The sequence below is a fragment of the Cnephaeus nilssonii genome, assembly GCF_951640355.1.
Source record: "Cnephaeus nilssonii genome assembly, chromosome: 6".
NCBI lineage: Eukaryota > Metazoa > Chordata > Mammalia > Chiroptera > Vespertilionidae > Cnephaeus > Cnephaeus nilssonii.
In genome coordinates this window covers 39,175,619-39,195,108 of record NC_137077.1, presented here as the reverse complement: position 1 = coordinate 39,195,108, position 19,490 = coordinate 39,175,619, and the positions used below count along the sequence as shown (strand labels likewise).

The 19,490-nt window shown below is 40.5% G+C and overlaps 1 protein-coding gene across 1 annotated transcript in view; it reads left to right on the top strand.

The window, feature by feature from the left end:
* CPNE8 (copine 8) overlaps positions 1-19,490 on the top strand; it is a 195,622-nt gene that overhangs the window by 66,983 nt on the left and 109,149 nt on the right. The window contains exon 6 of the mRNA XM_079775534.1: positions 11,380-11,456. Within this exon, the coding sequence (XP_079631660.1) occupies positions 11,380-11,456 (77 nt within the window). The remainder of the gene's footprint in view (positions 1-11,379; positions 11,457-19,490) is intronic.

Sequence of the window (19,490 nt, the reverse complement as noted above, 5' to 3'; positions counted from 1 at the left end):
ACACAGTGTTCTAGGGATCTTTCAAAAGGAACTGAGAACCAAATTGTGTTTGACTTGAAAACACATTAAATCCACCTCTATCTGCCCTAGCCGATTTGGCTCAGTGGATAGAGCGTCGGCCTGTGGACTGAAGGGTCCCGGGTTCGATTCCGGGCAAGGAGGGCACATGACTGGGTTGCGGGCTTGATCCCCAATAGGGGGAGTGCAGACAGCAGTCAATCAATGATTCTCTCCCATCATTAATGTTTCTATCTATCTCTCCCTCTTCCTTCCTCTCTGAAGTCAATAAAAAATATGTAAAAAATAAATAAATAAATCCACCTCTATCAAAGTCAGGGACTCTGGAAAATTACGTCTGGGCCATTCCACCCAAGGCTGGAGTGCCGCCTTTAGAGAACTGTGGAAGTCCCACCCAGGGGAGATTTTGGAAATCTCTGACAGCCCTGAGTCAATTATACAAAATTGTCTTTTTGGAAGTCATGTTTCTTGTTCTTATTGAGTTATCATTTCTTTATGAATCTTATTCCATTTCCTTGCCTGAATGGAAACTGAGCACTAACTCTTAACATCTTCTTTCCCCTGTATTTCAGGGTCAGTCTTCCTTAACCTGTTTTTGTCTCACACACAGTGAGGCAACAGATTCTATTCATTCTTACAAAAACTTGTTTCTCTTCTGCCTTCTATACCTTCTTGCTGTTACTGCTTTAGTTCAGATTCTCATCACCTTTGTCCTGAAATATTACATAGCCTCCTATAGTTCCTGTGGATAATATAATCTTATATTTCAATGTTTTCTGTACATTATTCTCTGTTATTTTTCTTAAATGTATTTCGTAAGCCATGCAAATTAGTTGATAGGAGTCTGATTTATACATGGATGAATCATGTCAAAAGAGGAAAGGAATGTGTTTTGGGGTTGCTACAAGAATATTTTAGAAATTAACATCAAAAGTCCTTCCTTATTTGAACACTGAGTACAGATTTTAGGTATAAGAGCATAGAACTCATTCAACTCAAATGACTCAGGAAGCATTTGGAAGATCAGAGGAACCAATAAACAAGCTAAGTCTATTTCCTGAGAATACAGTTCTTTAAAAGTGTGGCTGTCTACCTGCCAATTTTGCAAGGTGAAATAAAAAATGAAACCTTTTAGGAAATACTTCTAACTGCCTGGGCCTGCATGTGGAGTGCAGGCACTTAACTTCTACAAAAGGAATTTGATATCAAGAGAGACTCCTTAACAATAATAAAATAGTTTTCTTTTTCTTTCTCATTTCTGATAATTTTGGAAGAAACCCCTCTCAGAATGACTTTATTTTGTTTCTAGAACTTAAAGATCTTGGGTCAAATTCTTAAATTTGGGGTACTATTAGGGAAAATGGAAATATAGAGTTGTACCTCAGATTTCTGACATTGTAAATGAACACTTGGTAAGTTGATAAAGGATCAGTATAAATGTAATTGATACTATTGATGATGCAGAAGTTTTTAGTAGAGAAACGTTATGATCCAGGCTGACTTGTAAAATCAGGGACATATTCCTTTAGAGGATTTATCCATTTTATGATTCTCTGAGGAAATTATTCACTAAAATATTATCCCCCCCAAAGTGTTATATACTGTGAATAAAATCTGACATTTTGTTCAGCAGCTTTGTTCTCTAAGTTGCTGTTGAACCCACTCATCTTAATGTCATTAGCAGAACTACATGGCATACTTTCATTTGCATAATTGCATCAGCCAAATTATTAATGAAAAGTTTAATAACAGGCCTATAATTGGTGTATCTAAGATTCTGCTTGGTGTTCTGAATTAGATGACAGTGAAACTGTACTTGGTGCACTAAATTTTCAGACCCATGAGGCAATCCAAAATGCATGTATCCATTTGGTTGACCTCCGAAGGTACCCACTAAAATTTTTGTTTTAAACGTGTTTATGGCTCACTGGATTATTTTGGCCACAAAACAACAACCTTCAGTTGAGGTGTGTATGCTCTTTACTATATTTTTGAAATGTTATCTATACAAACCTTCACAAGTAGATCAGTTATATTTGAAAATTTTATTTGAAAGTTAATTGCTTGGGTCATGATCTGCATTTTCTCATAGGAAGAGATTTATAAGTGGAGCAATATTCTTTCATTAGAATAAAAGAACACTTAAATCATAAATCACTGCACTGAATTCCAATGTATAATCATACAGTCAGGCAAACAATCCATATATTCTAGACGGCATTCTAGTGCTGAGGAATATAGCAATCAATAAGACAAACATGTCCATGTTCTAAAATAGCTTACATTTTTAGAACTGGATAGGTGGAGTGGGCAGATTTATTCAATAGAAATAAATGTAAATTAATGGTTAATATAACTTCCTTTTCATAGCACTTATATTAATAAGATAGTGATACTGAGAGAAAGTGACTGATGAAACCCATTAACTAGAAGCTTAGGTTTCTCTCAACCAGGCAGCATGATTCTGTACCAGTTCTCACCCTGGGTACATATTAAAGAGAAGGAGGAAACTATTGAAAATCGAGGGGAAAAGCATTCCAGGCAGAAGGAACAGCAGTGCAAAGACCTTGATTCAGGAAAGTTTGGAATATTGGTGTGACTGAAAGATAGCCTCCGTCTGTAGAGTATTGTGAATGATGAAGAGAGCCAAATAAAATAGTCTGGAAAGGTACATATGGCCTACAAATTTCCACATCATCGGAACAGGATTCTGATTATGTGGAAATTTGTAGGCCATGGTTAAAAAACAAGTTTTTTTTTTTTTTTTTTTTTTAATGGATTTCACTGGAGGAGGATGTGATCTTATGTATACACTAGAGACCCAGTGCACAAAATTTGTGTACGGGGGTGTGTGTCCCTCAGCCCAGCCTGCACCCTCTCCAATCTGGGACCCCTCAAGTGATGTCCGACTGCCCGTTTAGGCCCGATCCAGGTAGGATCGGGCCTAAATGGGCAGTCGGACATCCCTCTCACAATTCAGGACTGCTGGCTCCCAGCTGCTTGCCTGCTTGCCTCTAACCGCTTCTGCCTGCCAGCCTGATCACCCCTAACCACTCCCCTGACAGCCTGATTGATGCCTAACTGCTCCCCTGCCAATCTGATTGCCCCTAACTGCCCTCCCCTGCAGGCCTGGTCACCCCTAACTGCCCTCCCCTGCAGGCCTGGGTCCCCCCATCTCCCCAGCTGCTCTCCCCTGCAGGCCTGGGTCCCTCCCAACTGCCCTTCCCTGCAGGCCCGGTCACCCCCAACTTCCCTCCTCTACTGGCCTGGTCACCCCTAACTGCCCTCCCCTGCAGGTTTGATCGCCCCCAACTGCCCTCATTTGCAGGCCTGGTCCCTCCCAACTGCCCTCCCCTGCTGGCCTGATTGCCCCCAACTGCCCTCATTTGCAGACTTGGTCCCTCCCAACTGCTGTCCCCTGCTGGCCATCTTGTGGCGGCCACCTTGTGTCCACATGGGGTCAGCCATCTTTGACTACATGGGGGCAGCCATCTTGTGTGTTGGAGTGATGGTCAATTTGCATATTACTCTTTTATTAGATAGGATAGAGGGCCGAAACCGGTTTGGCTCAGTGGATAGAGCGCTGGTCTGCGGACTGAAGGGTCCCAGGTTTGAATCCAGTCAAGGGCATGTACATTGGTTGTGGGCACATCCCCGGTGGGGGGTGTGCAGGAGGCAGCTGGTCGATGTTTCTCTCTTATCGATGTTTCTAGCTCTCTATCCCTCTCCCTTCCTCTCTGTGGAAAATCAATAAAATATATTTAAAAAAAAAATAGGTAGGATAGAGGCTTGGTGCATGGGTGGGGGCCAGCTGGTTTGCTCTGAAAGGTGTCCCGGATCAGGGTGGGGGTTCCCTTGGGATGTGGGGCAGCCTGGGTGAGGGGCCTGTGGTGGTTTGCAGGCCAGCCACGCTCCCCAGCGACCCAAATGGAGGCTCTGGTATCTGGGGTTTATTTATCTTCTATAACTGAAACTTTGTAGCCTTTAGCGGAACCAAGCCTCCTGCTCACTCCGTGGCCGCAGCCATTTTTGTGGGAATTTATTTGTCTTCTATAATTGAAACTTTGTAGTGGAGGCCAAGGCAGGCCAGGGCTGCGGGAGCTTGGCTTCCTCCATCGCCGGGGGCAACTCAAGCCTCCTGCTCTCTCCAGCTTTGCGGCTACCACCATTTTTGTTGGGATTTATTTTCTTCTATAATTGAAACTTTGTAGCCTTGAGTGTAGGCCTGGGCTGGCCAGGGCAGCAGGGAAGCTTGGCTTCCTCCATTGCTGGGGAAACCCAAGCCTCCTGCTTGCTGCAGCTCTGTGGCCACAGCCGCCTTGATTGGGTTAATTTGCATACTCACTCCTGATTGGCTGGTGGGCATGGCTTTTGGGTGTAGCAGAGGTATGGTCAATTTGCATATTGCTCTTTTATTAGATAGGGTTTAAATAATGACTGGAAGGTAAAGTGGAGAATGGGGTAAGCAAGCAAGACTGGAGTTAAGGAGACTCTTGGTGGAGGTCTGAGAGGATGTGATTGCTGATTGGCTCACAAGCTGGACCCAGGCAATCAGAGGCTCCTCCCCCCCTCCCCTTGTCCTTAAAATGTTTGTTCTGCCCATAGCTGGAGCCATTTCAAGAACACATTCTTGAGAGAGTAATGTGTTGTTAAACTGTTTGGACTGAATACATGACTGAACCCCATTAAGGCCTTTATATAAACTTTTGAGATTTTGGAGGATGGAGGTAGCTATCAACTTGTTTTTTGGCTCCCCAAGACAAGTCTTATGTGTAAGTTCCCTGGTTTATTAAAACTGTCACAACCAAGCTGGAGTGGTCTGCCTCTTTCTTTGGTCTCTTCTTGCCTTTTGTGTTAGGGGGAAGTTTCCAATTTCACCCAGGGAACTCCCATAATTGGGAACCAACAGAGACTGCTGCAGGTTGGCTAGGTGCACATGTGGTGAGTACAGCCCTTTTAGTGGTAAGAAAGGATCAGATTTGGAATATATTTTGTTGTTGTGTTTTCTGATGAATTAGATAGCAGGTGTGGAGATAAGAGAAATAAGAATGACTACTAGGTTAATGGTGAGAGCACCTGGATAAATGGTGATACAGTTTTTTTTGTAGTGTGGTCCATTGGGAAGGAAGTGATTAAGATGATGGAAGTGAGCATAGTGAAATCAGTGGTTAGGGCAGATTTATATTGTTTGAGATTCCAATAGAATCCAACTGGAGATACTGATGAGGCCATGTCTGGAGACTAGAGATACAGACTTCGGAACCATCAGCCTATAAAATTGAACTCAATAAAGTTATCAAATAAAATTATAAATGGAGAAGAGGGGAGGATAGAGCCTTAGGGGAACTTCAGCACTTAGAACTTTGGTGGAAGATTACCAAAATTATCATCTTAAAAGGCGGGGGAGGAATGTCACTTTCCAATTCAAACACTCCAAATGCTTTCCTCTATACCTACAATGGAACTCATGGTCTATCATGGGCCCTCAGTTCCCTCCTCTCCTTCCATTCTCTTTTTTGCTCATTCTCCACTAGACCCACTGTCTCTCCTGCATTTCCTTGAACACCCCAAGCATATTCTTATCTCTGGGCATTTGTTCTTGCTTTTTCTCCTACCTGGAATGCTTTTATCCCCAATATTCACCTGGTTCTCTCCCTCACATTGTTCAGATTTCTATTAAATTGTTACTGAGAGCATTGTCTGACTGCCTAGTGTCCTCTGATAACTTTTCAATAGTAACTTTCTTTTTCTATGTAGCATGCTGTTTGGTCCTTATTAGATGATGAGAGTTAGCCTTATAAGCTGTATTCAAGCTAAAGAATTGATGACTGATATTCTATTAGTGGATTGTGTTTCCATTTGCATTTTCAGTAGGGCCTTGTAGATCTCTCTTAGACTTTGATACAGAGATAGGGCCAATCGGGGCCTGCCAGCCGGGGGCAGGGACGGGGTATGGAAGGTTGACCACCAGCCGGAGGTATGTTGCCTGAGGTATGTTTGATGATAGTATCTTCAGCACTTATTAAGTTATATTAGGTAGGATTATTTATATGTAAAACTGGCCCTTACTCAGGACTTAGTATTTAATAATGATATTGTTCCATAGTTGTTATATTTAATATTATTATTTAATAATGCTATAATATGTTTCATAGTATTCAGTAAGTTTTCTAGTTGTTTGGCCTATTGATTGTCTCGTCATGTTTATATAGTGAGAATATTTACTTATTTTCTGTTAGCATGTTACATTTCTCATTTATTTACTAATGAGTATTAATATTCTACAAAAGTGATGTGCCTCCTTAAATATTTTCTATAAATTTGTTATATTTTTGGATTATATAGTTTTATTTTAAAATCTATTAATATATAGTTTGAAAGTGTTATATATGTTGTGGATAATTTTTAAAAAATTGGTTAATTTAACATATGTATTAGTATTTGTAATACTTTAAACAATAAAAAATATGTAACAAAAAAAACTATAAAAAAATTGGTTAATTTAGATCAGTGACCATGTACTCATTATTGAAAGCTTAAATTTCATTCAGCTGCCTTATTTAACTGCCTTTATTTGGACTCTTAGCAAACAAATAATATTTTGAAAATTAACAATTATGCTGGGTGAAAAGAAATAAATTAAGCTTTAGAAAATAATTTCAAAATTGTATTTATAACTATTGATGTCTGAGTATAGAACTTTTTATGAATCTCTTGAATGTAGAATTAGCATTTTGATTTGTAGACCAATCTAATTATTAGAAAGAAAATTCTTACTTGAAAACAAACCTTATAGTAATGATAAAATGTGACATGTTTTTTCTACTAAAATATTGAATCCAATTATTTCATATTAAGGTTGTATTATTCCCCAGGCAATATATACGTCTGCTAGCAACCATTAAGATAGCAGGAGTCATTATTAAAGTAAAGAAGCATCTTTTTTGATTATTAAGAATTATTGCCATAATATAACAAAGTCACATCTTGATCTTTTATAGTTCATCTGATTAGTATGAATTAATTAAATACAAAGTAAGTCAGCAATATTAGCAAGGAGTGCCAGTAATAAAATAGTAGTAGATAACGTCAACAATAAAATTTAAAAGGCAATACAAACTTTCCTCACCCATGTTCTTTTTCTTACTTCTTTAAAATATTGTGAAAGCAAGACATTTTGTGTAACTTATTCTTTCTTGCTCTTACTGGCATAGTGTGACTGTGTTTAGAATCAGTATAATGAACACAAGGTAGAAGGAATTAATGGAAGCAAATCATGACTCTAATCAAGAAATGGATTAACTCCTGGTGGGGTCCCTAGGCCTGGCCGGCGATCAGGGCCGATTGGGGCCAGGCCAGTCAGGGCTGGGCCAGAGAGGAGGTGACTGTCACTGGGCCAGGCGCAGAAGAAACAGACGCCTGATGCTGACTCCACCATCGTTGGTGCCCCGCCACCGCGCAGTTCCCCCCTCCCCCCCTTCTCCTTCCCTCACTGCTGTGCTGCCACAGCGTTGGATGGGCAGCAGGCCAGTCGGGGCCTGCCAGTCGCGGGGAGGGACGGGGTACAGGAGGTTGGCCACCGGCCCAAGGAGGGAGCCGGCCCTTGGCCCCCTTGGGAAAGGGGCCACCTCTGCTGCCACCCACCCCTGGTTCCCTGTCCCAGCCCGGGGGCCAGAGGAGGGAAGGCAGGAAGTTGGCTGGCTGGGGGCGGTTGGCTGTCGGAGTGCACTGACCACCAGGGGGCAGTTCCTGCATTGAGCGTCTGGCTCCTGGTGGTCAGTGCATGTCATAGCAACTGGTCGTTCCCGTCATTTAGGTTTGATATAGAGAGATACTAGTTAACATATAAGATAAAGTTGGTGTATAAGACACATTCGGATTTTATTATTTATTTATTTATTTATTTATATTTTTATTAATTTCAGAGAGGAAGGGAGAGAGAGACAGAGAGGGAGAGAGAGAGGGATGAGAGAGTCATTGATCGGCTGCCTCCTGCAATGGGGGATCTGGTCGCAACCCAGGGATGTGCCCTGATTGGGAATTGAACCATGACCTCTTGGTTCATTAGGTTGATGCTCAACCACTGAGCCATGCCGCCCTGGCTGGGTTTTATAATGACACTCACTCAAAATAAGCATTTATATTGACCACAAGTGTAAAATAGTTTTATTCAGATAATTTTAGTGAATCTCCAGTACTGGAATTTAGTAGTAAGTGATACATTTTGAGTATATATAATATTCTTTTAACCCCAGGGAAGTAGGGAGGAGAAGAGAGGAATATATTTCTTAGACACCATGTTCCAAGCCTCTGTTCTAAGTGCTTTGCATATATTATCTTATTTAGTCCTCCCAACAATATAATATGTAGGTATTATTTATTATGTCCATTTTATAGAGTAGGATACTGAGGCATAGAGACATTAGGAAATGGTCAGGCAGAATATAAACACAGGTAATACAGTATAGATCCTCACAATTCTCACTGTCAAGGAGCATGCTATACTGCTTTGCTATGTGAAAAAATAAATGTATGTAAAAGATCCTTTTAAAAGCACATATAGGAGTCATTAAAACTGGTAAACTAGCAAGTGAGCAAAGAGACCAACAAACAACACCATTTTATTTAAAAGGCAAAGTATATTACCTTTTAATATGTGTGGAATTATTAAAGCACATAGAATTAATGTAATTTTTATGAACATAGAGAAGTAGCTACATAATATTAAATGTAGATGCATGGAATTGATCAGTAAATATTGGTACAAAGGAAATAATCTACACTAATAAAAGAGAAACATGAAAATTAACCATCACTATGCTATGCCAAGCCATGCCCACCAGCCAATCAGGAGCGAGTATGCAAATTAACCCAACCAAGATGGAGGCTGGCCACGGAGCTGGAGCAAGCAGGAGGCTTGGGTTGCCCTGGCAATGGAGGAAACCAAGCTTCCCGCCTGCCCTGGCCAGCCCTGGCCTCTGCTCAAGGCTACAAAGTTTCAATTATAGAAGATAAATAAATCCTAGATACTTGCTTCCAGCCAGCCCTGGCCTCCGCTCAAGGAGGTGCTGGGGAAAAAAGAAAAAGAAAAAAAAATGAGGTGATCAGGCCAGGATGGGATGGCAGGGGCGGTTGGGGGTAAGCAGACCAGCAGGGGGGCCAATTGGGGGTGAGGAGGCCATCAGTTGGAGGTGATCAGGACAGCAGGGGGGGCAGTTTGGAGTGAGCAGGCCAGCAAGGGGGCAGTTGGGGGTGAGCAGGCCAGTGGGGAGGGAAGGTGCGGGTGAGCAGGCCAGCAGGGGGGGTGCAGTTGGGGGCAAGAAGGCTGGCAGGCAGAGTGGTTAGGGACAATCAGGCAGGCAGGCAGGCAGGCAGGCAGGTGAGTGGCTGGAGCCAGCAGTCCCGGATTGTGAGAGGGATGTCCGACTGCAAGTTTAGGCCCGATCCCTGAAAACCAGCAGTAGGACATCCTTCTAGGGGTCCCAGATTGGAGAGGGTGCAGGCTGGGCTGAGGAATACCCCCAACCCCCATACATGAATTTCGTGCACGGGGCCACTAGTAAAGTAATAATTTTGAATAAATTAGAATATTATGCTCCTTTATGCAGTTAAAGTAGATATTCCCCTGAGTATTAATAAGGAAGAGAAAAGAAACATAAATGTATGTAATAATCAACTGGAATCTGATGGTATAACAATGGTTCCCTGGATTTTTAGCTTGTTATCATATCTAATAAAAGAGTAATATGCAAATTGACCATACCTCCGATACACCCACAAGCCACGCCCACAAGGCAACCAGGAGAAAATATTTTTATTTAGTAAAACCTAAAACAACATTTTGTTCTGTCATTCTTTTTCCCTTCTTTTCTAAGGCTTTGTCTGGACCCATTCACTGCACAAATTTAGGGAGAGCCCCCACTTTTTCCTTTAGGGCAGATTGCAATTACCTACGGGCTAAACTAGAAAGTGGCTCTGACTAAACCATCTCCATATTTCTTTTCTTTTTAAATATATATTTTATTAATTTTTTTACAGAGAGGAAGGGAGAGGGATAGAGAGTTAGAAACATCCATCAGCTGCTTCCTGCACACTCCCTACTGGTTATGTGCCCACAACCAAGGTACATGCCCTTGACCAGAATCGAACCTGGGACCCTTGAGTCTGCAGGCCGATGTTCTATCCACTGAGCCAAACCAGTTAAGGCACCGTGTCCATATTTCTTGCCCCAAATATCTGGATGATGTTGGAGCCCTTATTTTGTTGGCATGTGAAGTTGCATTGCATTTATGATATTTAAATTCTTAGGCAGCATATCAATGTAGAATATGAGTTAGCTCTGACTTTGCTACTTTAGAGACTGCTTAAAACATGGATAAATCAGCCTCCTAGATGATTAGTTTCCTTTTATGTGAAATAAAGTATTTTTTAAAATATATTTTATTGATTTTTTTTACAGAGAGGAAGGGAGAGGGAGAGTTAGAAACATCGATGAGAGAGAAACATCAATCAGCTGCCTCCTGCACATCCCTAGTAGGTACATGCCCTTGACCGGAACCAAGGTACATGCCCTTGACCAGAATCGAACCTGGGACCCTTGAGTCCACAGGCTGATGCTCTATCCGCTGAGCTAAACCAGTTAGGGCTGAAATGAAGTATTAATAACAGATCTTGCATTTTGAAAATTAAAATCACTTAGTGTACTCTAATGAACTCTATAGTGTTTTACACTTAACTCACTTTCAGGCACTTAAATATATACTAACATCAACTCACGCAATAACTCATTGAACCCTCAAAACAAGTTTGTGAGGGGGGTTAACACATGTTAGAGATGAGGAAACTGATGAGAAATAACGTGCGCAGTCACAGGTGGTAGAAGTGGTACTGGAAGACACGTGGCAGTGTGGCTCCGGAACCCAGTTGTAGCCAGGACACCACTTGACCGCTCTGCAAGTGGCGCTGGTATTGTTAGCCGCCACTGCTCTGTGCTTTCCCAATTTGCCTCCTCAGACAAAAGCTTAGCAGATTCAGAGGCATCCAAAGGCAAGCCAATTGTGACTTCAAATCCTGGAACTTTTTTTCCATTTCTATTTTAACGTAAAAAAGAAAATAAACGCAACATCTAAACACTCACAATAACAAACCTGCTCTGGGATTAAAAGGACAAAATGCTGTATAAACTTAGGGGAGAATCTCATTGCTAAAATTAATGCATATTGAGCTTATCTTATGTAACATTAGAAGCTAGTTAGAGAAGTCGGCATTTCAGTAATGGAGACAATGCAAGTGTGATGTACAAAATATATAGCGTAAAGACAGTCTGGAAACTCATAAACTTTATTCTTTTATCTATTTTAGGACTTTCTGGGACAAGTGTTTTGTACATTGGGAGAGATTGTTGGCTCACAGGGAAGTCGCCTGGAAAAGCCAATAGTGTAAGTATTTTTAAATTCAGACAATGAAATATTAACTCTCATTTTTATTTTTGCAATTTGGAATTGATAAACACATACCTGTACACAAAAAGTGGGTTTTAAAATCTTATTTGAATTTTACTTCAAAAAAAAAATTGTGACATGTTTATAAAGGATAATTTATATTTCAGCTGTCCTATGCCATGCTACAAAATGTTCACAAAGTGAAATGAGCACATTTAAACAAGGAAATATGTTGTTTTCCCTTTGGTTGTCCTGTTGTCTTAGATTTCTTTTTCTTATTTAGAGAGTATTTTATTAGTTTCGGTAATCAAACACATGTAGATTAAAACCTTACATATTTAAAACAATGGAAAAATTGTTGAATGTTTCTAGACCAATATGGCTGTTAATTTCTGTACAATGCCAACCCAACACAGTACAAATGGGATAGCTTTTATAAAGTTGACAGCACAGCTTCCAAAAATTCAAAAAATATATATTTACATATGTTTATATAAAAAGATGAATAGCAGCATGGTCTGCATCTATAGCAGCAAGAGTTTTCCAAGTTCTGCAGTTATCTGAACAAAATTATAGAGATATCCAGCACACTCCATTAAAAAATAAAAAAATAAAAAGCCCCAGAAAACAGCAAAGTTCTGCTACTGTTGTGATACTTGGCACCATTTTTTTATTAGCTTCTTTATCATCATCTGGAAAGAAAACATTCTAGAATAACATCATTAAAACCAGCTCTGATAAAGCATGGTCACTACTATATATCAAAAAGCAGGTACAAGATATTTTATAATCACAGAGGTATGATACAGTACTGCCCTCCATCTATATATAATACTAGTGATACAATTTAAAAGGCAGACATGATTCTGTTTTCCCAGCAGAGGGCCTCAAGAGAGAAATGACAATTTTTTGAAAGAGATTTTACTCCTCTGGGCCAGAACTATATGTAGCACCACCTTTTATACCATATGTTTAATAAATGCATTTTTGGTGATTGAGGTTTTAATAACTTTTATTACAAAATTTGTGGCCTGGTGCACGAAATTCGTGCACATTAAAAGGGAATTAATTAGAGGAAATATTTTAATATTGCTATTTGCCCTTTCTCTATAATAGAAGTGTCACTGATGAAAGAAAATTAGTTAAATGTATATGAAAATCTCCCTCCTGTCATAGTCTGGGGCATGCCGTGGGACCCAGAGTCAAGTCCCTGCCCACCTGCGCATGCCTCAAAATCGTGTGACACCCAGACCCAGCCGGCCCCACCCCCATCAAGCCCCTCTGGGCGAGGGGCGCAGCCTCAGGTCCCCCGTCAAGCCCTGCTGGGCGGGGGGAGCAGCCTCAGGTCCCCTGGCCCGGCCTCAGGTCCCCTGGCCCCAGCACCAGAGCAGGGGGTGCAGCCTCAGGTCCCCTGGGCCCTGGCACAAGGGCGCGAGGGTGCAAGGGCGTGACAGCCATTTTCATATTAGCTCTTTGTTATATAGGATTGGTTTGTAAAGAAAGAGGTTGGTGTAAATGTTAGAGAAGGTGGTTGCTGTGGGTTGCATCTTCTACCTTCACCTTCAATTACTGGAATCATGCTTCATTTTTTTTATTTTTTTATTAGTTGAATGGTGTAATCCTATTTTCTCCAGTTCCAAAAATGCAGGAAACAAACTCCTGACATTTTTTCCTATTCTCTCCTTCCCCTGTCCTCTTTCTTCTTCTCTTGCTAATCTCAATTATTTGGATGCACCTGTTTGTAAAAAAAATCAAATGATCTAGGAAGAATACTAAGGCATGTGCAGAACTAAATGTAATGTCTAAAGGTTTGGGGAATTTTGGAATCTATATCTTCACCAGTCTTTTAAGAATCTTAACCTTACAAAATAAATGTCAAAATTCCACATATCTATTCACCTTTGACATATAACACTATGGGCAAGGCATCATTTTTACATTCCCTGCATAAAATTCAATACTTAATGTGTTCAGTGCTATGCAAGAACTTCTTAAGATAATAAGAGGTCTATGAATTCTAACTTATTTTATTTAACTTGATTTTCTTAGAAAATTACTATAAAATATTGGTTTGGAAACATTTGGCTGTGAACTACCTTTTTAACATTCGTTTCAAGTGTAACTAAGCTTATGATTTAAATATATTTTGTTCACTTTACTAGATAAGTAGTACGTTATTTGTAAAGCAACTATACATAAATATTTTATTAAGTGCATATGATTATTTTAAAATGAATATAATTATTATTGCATCTTTGTCTAGTGACTCAAGTCCATTGAGATTCCTGGAAGATCACAAAATCTACCTTTATTTTTTTTCTGGAAAAAAAATCAATAATATACACAATGACAACTTAAAGATATCTTTTAACATTCTTTGAGAGAAAACAAAAGCAGTTAAAATATATTTTTTATTTCAGAGCAACAGAGTAGAGATTTTTATGGAACTTGCACTCATATTTTCAAATTATTTTTATTATAGATTTTTATCTGATTTTTTCTCCATAAAAGGAAATCATAACTTTATTTCAGAAAGCTCTTAAATTACATAGCATTTCTCCACGCCCCCCCCCAGTGAAAATCATTGTTATATTAGTCATGAAACATGTTAAAAAGTTTATATTATATTGATTGTACTATATGGTAAACAGAATATAGAGTTGGTAAAAGTAGGTTTAATGTTGGGAGTATGTGAACATGGAGTTAATAAAGATATTGTAATAATCATAACCTACATGTCTTTTTCCACCCTCATATTGTGCTAGATGTGGTCCTTGTTCAGCTAATTCAACAATTCCCACTAGATAAGACTAAGAAAAACAAATTCATGCTACTTAGATACCTAGAGTAGTGATTGGCAGAATATGCAAATCTAGGCAGTATTTGCTGGCATTTGAGTCACGATCATTTTACATAATTAGAGGAGATGAGATGTCCTTTAGATTTTCCCTAGCTCCTGCTGAGGATGGGGTAGCATAAATGAGGTAGAGCCTTAGAATCCTGTTCAGATAAAATGGAGGTATTGTAACTGCATACTTCATGCCATCTGAGGGTATTTTGTAATTTAGGAAAACGTTGGTATTATATCTATCTTATTGAAAAAGGTCTAATTAATTCAATTTTTAAAACTATGTTCAACTAATCTTTTATTCAGCCGTTGACCTTATTGAGCAGTCTTCTCAGGCAAATAGACATTATGAAAGGGTTTAAAGGTGGGCTTAATGTTTGAGCAGTGGGATATTTGAAAATTTTTTTTAGCAAGTATAGCTAGGCAAATATTAGCATTAAATGGGTAACAAAATGATAAAATGTAGGGCTTGAGAGTGGGAAAGAGATTGGCTACAAAAGAAAGAGGCAAAGAACAAAACTATAAGAATTGCAGAATGGTGACCTGCTACCTGAGGAAATTACATTAACTGCTTGAGATAAAGAGAATGTGAGAGAAGGAATTCAAATGGAAGATTAATCAAAAATAGGACAGTAAAATTGAATGGCGTTAGCTTCCTAATGGAAGGATATCTTGGATTTATTAATTAAAGCATGGAGGAATATAGTCACATGCTTTCATCTGAGCAATTACTCCAACCCAATGGATTTGGGGGAAGGGGAGTGTTTTGCTGTCATTCACCCTTATGCTTGAGAAAATATTGGTTTTTATTAAACACTAGAGGCCCGGTGCACGAAATTCGTGCACGGGGGGTTGTCCCTCAGCCCAGCCTGCACCCTCTCCAATCTGGGACCCCTCAAGGGATGTCCGATAGGATCGGGCCTAAATGGGCAGTCGGACATCCCTCTCACAATTCAGGACTGCTGGCTCCCAACTGCTTGCCTGCCTGCCTTCCTGATTGCCCCTAACTGCTTCTGCCTGCCAGCCTGATCACCCCCTAACTACTCCTCTGCCAGCCTGATTGATGCCTAACTGCTTCCTTGCCAGCCTGATTGCCCCTAACTGCCATCCCCTGGAGGCCTGGTCACCCCTAACTGCCTTCCCCTGCAGGCCTGGTCCCAACCAATTGCTCTCCCCTGCAGGCCTGGGTCCCCCCCAACTGCCCTTCTCTGCAGGCCCAGTTGCCCCCAACTTCCCTCCTCTGCCAGCCTGGTCACCCCTAACTGCCTTCCCCTGCAGGCTTGATCACTCCCAACTGCCCTCCCTTGCAGGCCTGGTCCCCCCCAACTGCTCTCCCCTCCTGGCCTGATCGCCCACAACTGCCCTCCTTTGCAGGCCTGGTGCCTCACAACTGCCTTACCCTGCTGGCCTGATCACCCACAGCTGCCCTCCCTTGCAGGCCTGGTCCCTCCCAACTGCCCTCCCCTGCTGGCCATCTTGTGGTGGCCACCTTGTGTCCACATGGGGGCAGCCATCTTGTGTGTTGGAGTGATGGTCAATTTGCATATTACTCTTTTATTAGATAGGATTCTAGCTATAAGAGAAGCATGTGTCTAGAGGAAGGGGAACATGTGGATTGAAGAACCAGGTCCTCTATACTGAGCATGCTTGCTATCTTGGGTTCTTGCGAGTTCAAGTGCTTTAAGAGAAGATATAGCTTCTATTCAAATAGGATTTGACCCCCTTACTTCAATGTTACTGAAAAGCAATCAAAAGCATTTATACGTTTTGTTTTAAAACACATAGTTGAGGTGAGGAAGAGAGTGAAATGCTGTTTGCATGGACATATTCTCTTTCCATAATGTCAGAGTAGCTCTTCAGAGCAGCTGGTCCACGCCATGGACACTTGCAGATTCCATCCTTATCCCTGCTTCCCCTGCTCAGGGACATCCTTTCCCCTGTGCTTGATTTTTTGAATCAATCTAATGGGCAGATGGTGGGGAGAGATGGGCAGAGTGGGAGATATGGAATATTTCAGTAGAAGGAGGAATAGCTTTGGAAGAAAAGAGGGAGCCAGTGAGAAAACTGGAAATAATACAAGGTCAGGCAAGTGTTTTCTTCTCTGATAAGAAGCGTTAGGACAAACACAGTTTCTAAAGACTTCATGATTTACCACATAATATATAAAAATAGTGGAATTGATAAAAGCATGACAGAAATAATGAAGTTCATATTAAGGAAATGATATGTATTTAACATGTAGCTCTTACATCTCTACTTCATCGTCCCTTTTGCCTCCCCCTGCTCCTGTCTTCCCTTGTGAACCTGTCCTGGCCAGGACTTAGCCATGTAAAGGTAACATTGTAGGGTTGCCACTAAACATCCTACTGTTTTTTGTGGTCGGTTCCTCATGGGTGGAGATAGAAATAGTTCATACACTCTCCTGCTGCAGCCATGACTTTTGTCAGTCTTGTTAAGAGTTAGGGAGTTGTCCCCTGTGGATGAGTATAGGCTTCTGAATGGCAGCACCAGACACCTCCCGAGGCAGAAAATCCACCCGCAGTTAACAAAATGGACTCATCTTGAAGTCTTTCTGTGTCCCGGATGTTATTTTTTTTAAAATAGAATCATCAAAGTGATTTAGTGCTTATTTACTAATTTGTTTTAGATTAAAGATTTATTTTCCAATTAGTTTCCCATTTGTATTCTAAATTATTCATAATATTCCCTTGTTTTTTTTTCCCTTTAAGTGGCCCAATTTAAATTATGTTCTGTTAAGGTATTCAGAATAATTTCTTCTAGCTTCCTAATTGCAATTGTGTTATAATATCTCTTCAGAAGTAGACTTCTTAAAATGATGATAACTAGAAAATTTGAAGAGGCAAAGCCGGCGTAGTCAAGCTTTAAGTTATTTATTATTAATCAAGTCTTTGAGAACTAAGTTATGTTTATTACAAAGGAAAAAATAGTTTCTTGTAAATAGTCATATGCCCTATGAAATAATCCACATTTGAATTTAAACTCACCTTTTTATTTTCTGTTTTTCAGTTATTGTTGTCCCTTTAAAATATTTTTCTCAGTTTTTATGACAATAAAAGTTATTTTTTAATATCTTGTAGAAACTCAGGTGAACTATTTTGAAATTGATGTTTAGCTATTTTTAATTTACTTTTTAATAGCAGCTCAGGATTTTTACAATTTCCAAGTCTGTTCCCTTGGATTCAAGTTTTGAGCAAACACATTTTTCATATCTTAATTCCATCCTACACTTTGGTCTTTTCCCCTCCCCCTCCGAAAATGAGTCTTGTGCTACTTAATTTGTCTGCAACATTTACTGTGTCTTCCTATGACTCATCAGCTCTTCTCTTTAGATCGTCCCATTATGATTTGGCATTATACCCACTCGGCAGTGGCAGTGTGTCTGTTCATGCTGTGAGATTGTATCTAATTTTCTGCATGACGCTGTCAGTCATACTTCTTCTATCTTTAGGGTTCTCAGTGGTAGATTCAGAAAGTCTTCCAAAATGCGCTAGGATCAGTAGCAGTTTAAGGAAGATTGCCATTTTCTACTATGGGAGGCAAGCATTTATTATATTCATCAAATAACAGACCTGTTTGTTCCTGTGACTCTGATCCAGGCTTGACTGGCTGGTTCTGTATGAAAGCATGGGGCAAGGAGGCAGGGATCGGTGTGATGAGAAAGACGATTCTTGCTCTGGGGAGGAGCTGGAACTCCAAGAGTAACTGAACGAGCAGAGGTTTTGGCATAGGGAGCAGATTGTGTTCTTTGTAGGCTGGCTGTGCAGCATTTGATCTTGGCGATTAGTGGAGGGTAGAAATAAAAAGAGGGATCCAAGAGGTATTAGTAAGTGTCCTGATAGGTGTTAACGAGTACAGGGATAGAGCCTTGGAGGCAGGTGATAATTGGAAGACCAGCTTGCAGTGGTCTAATGGACACAGAATCCCAGCTCTGACATCGGACTCAAGAATGAAATCCTGTGGGTGCTGAAGTTCCATGAGAGAATTATGGGGAGGGGAAGAAAAACAGAAAGGAAGCTTGGGAATAAGGCAGAAGATACGACATTAAAGTACAAGAACAGGGCTTGAGGGCAACTTGAGCCTGAGCCTTAAAGGGTTGGTTTAAAGATCTGACTCAAATGTGGCCTTATTCTGAGAGCTATGCTGTGGCCCTCGTGCTTGTAGAGATCAATAGTCAGTGTGAGAAGGAGGAGGAGGAGGAAGGACAGGAGAATGGTTAGTCTTGAAGGTGAGAAACATACAAATTTACAATGAAGCAGTACATGTCTTCATTGTGTAATCTTTGCATGTGAACATACCGTGAACTTTGGGGGAATATTTCACCTTCAAAGTCATCTTTATTAACTTCCCTGAAAATTAGACTGCTACTGTTATTCTCTGGTTTGTTTTACTGGGCAGAGAATATTGGGCTGGGAAAGAGATAAGGTTTTTAGTCCTATTTGATATTTTTCCCATTGAGTTGTAGGGGTTCTTTATATATACCGTATTTTCCGACGTATAAGACGACTTTTTAACCCAGGAAAATCTTCTATACGCCCAGTCATCTTATACGCTGGAAAATACGGGTAGTAATTTATATCAGATATCCTGAATATTAAGCCTTTATCAGGCATATGATTGCATATACATCCTCCCATTGCCTTTTCACTGTTTATGTGTTCTATGAGGTACAAATGTTTTAAAGTTTGATGTCCCATTCATCTATTTTTCTGTGCTTCTGATGTCATATTCAAGAAATCAGTCAAGACCAATGTCATGAATTTTCTCACTGTATTTTCTTTTAAAAGTTTATAGTTTCAGGTCTCACATTTAAGTTGATTTTTATATATGGTACAAAATAAAGGTCCACTTTTACTCTTTTTATGTAAATACTAGAGGCCCGGTGCGTGAAAATTCATGCACTCGGGGGGCAGGGAGGGGGGCGGTCTATCTGCCCAGCCTGTGCCCTCTCGCAGTCTGGGAGCCCTTAGGGCAGTGGTCGGCAAACTGCGGCTCGCGAGCCACATGCGGCTCTTTGGCCTCTTGAGTGTGGCTCTTCCACAAAATACCATGGCCTGGGCGAGTCTATTTTGAAGAAGTGGCGTTAGAAGAAGTTTAAGTTTAAAAAATGTGGCTCTCAAAAGCAATTTCAATCGTTGTACTGTTGATATTTGGCTCTGTTGACT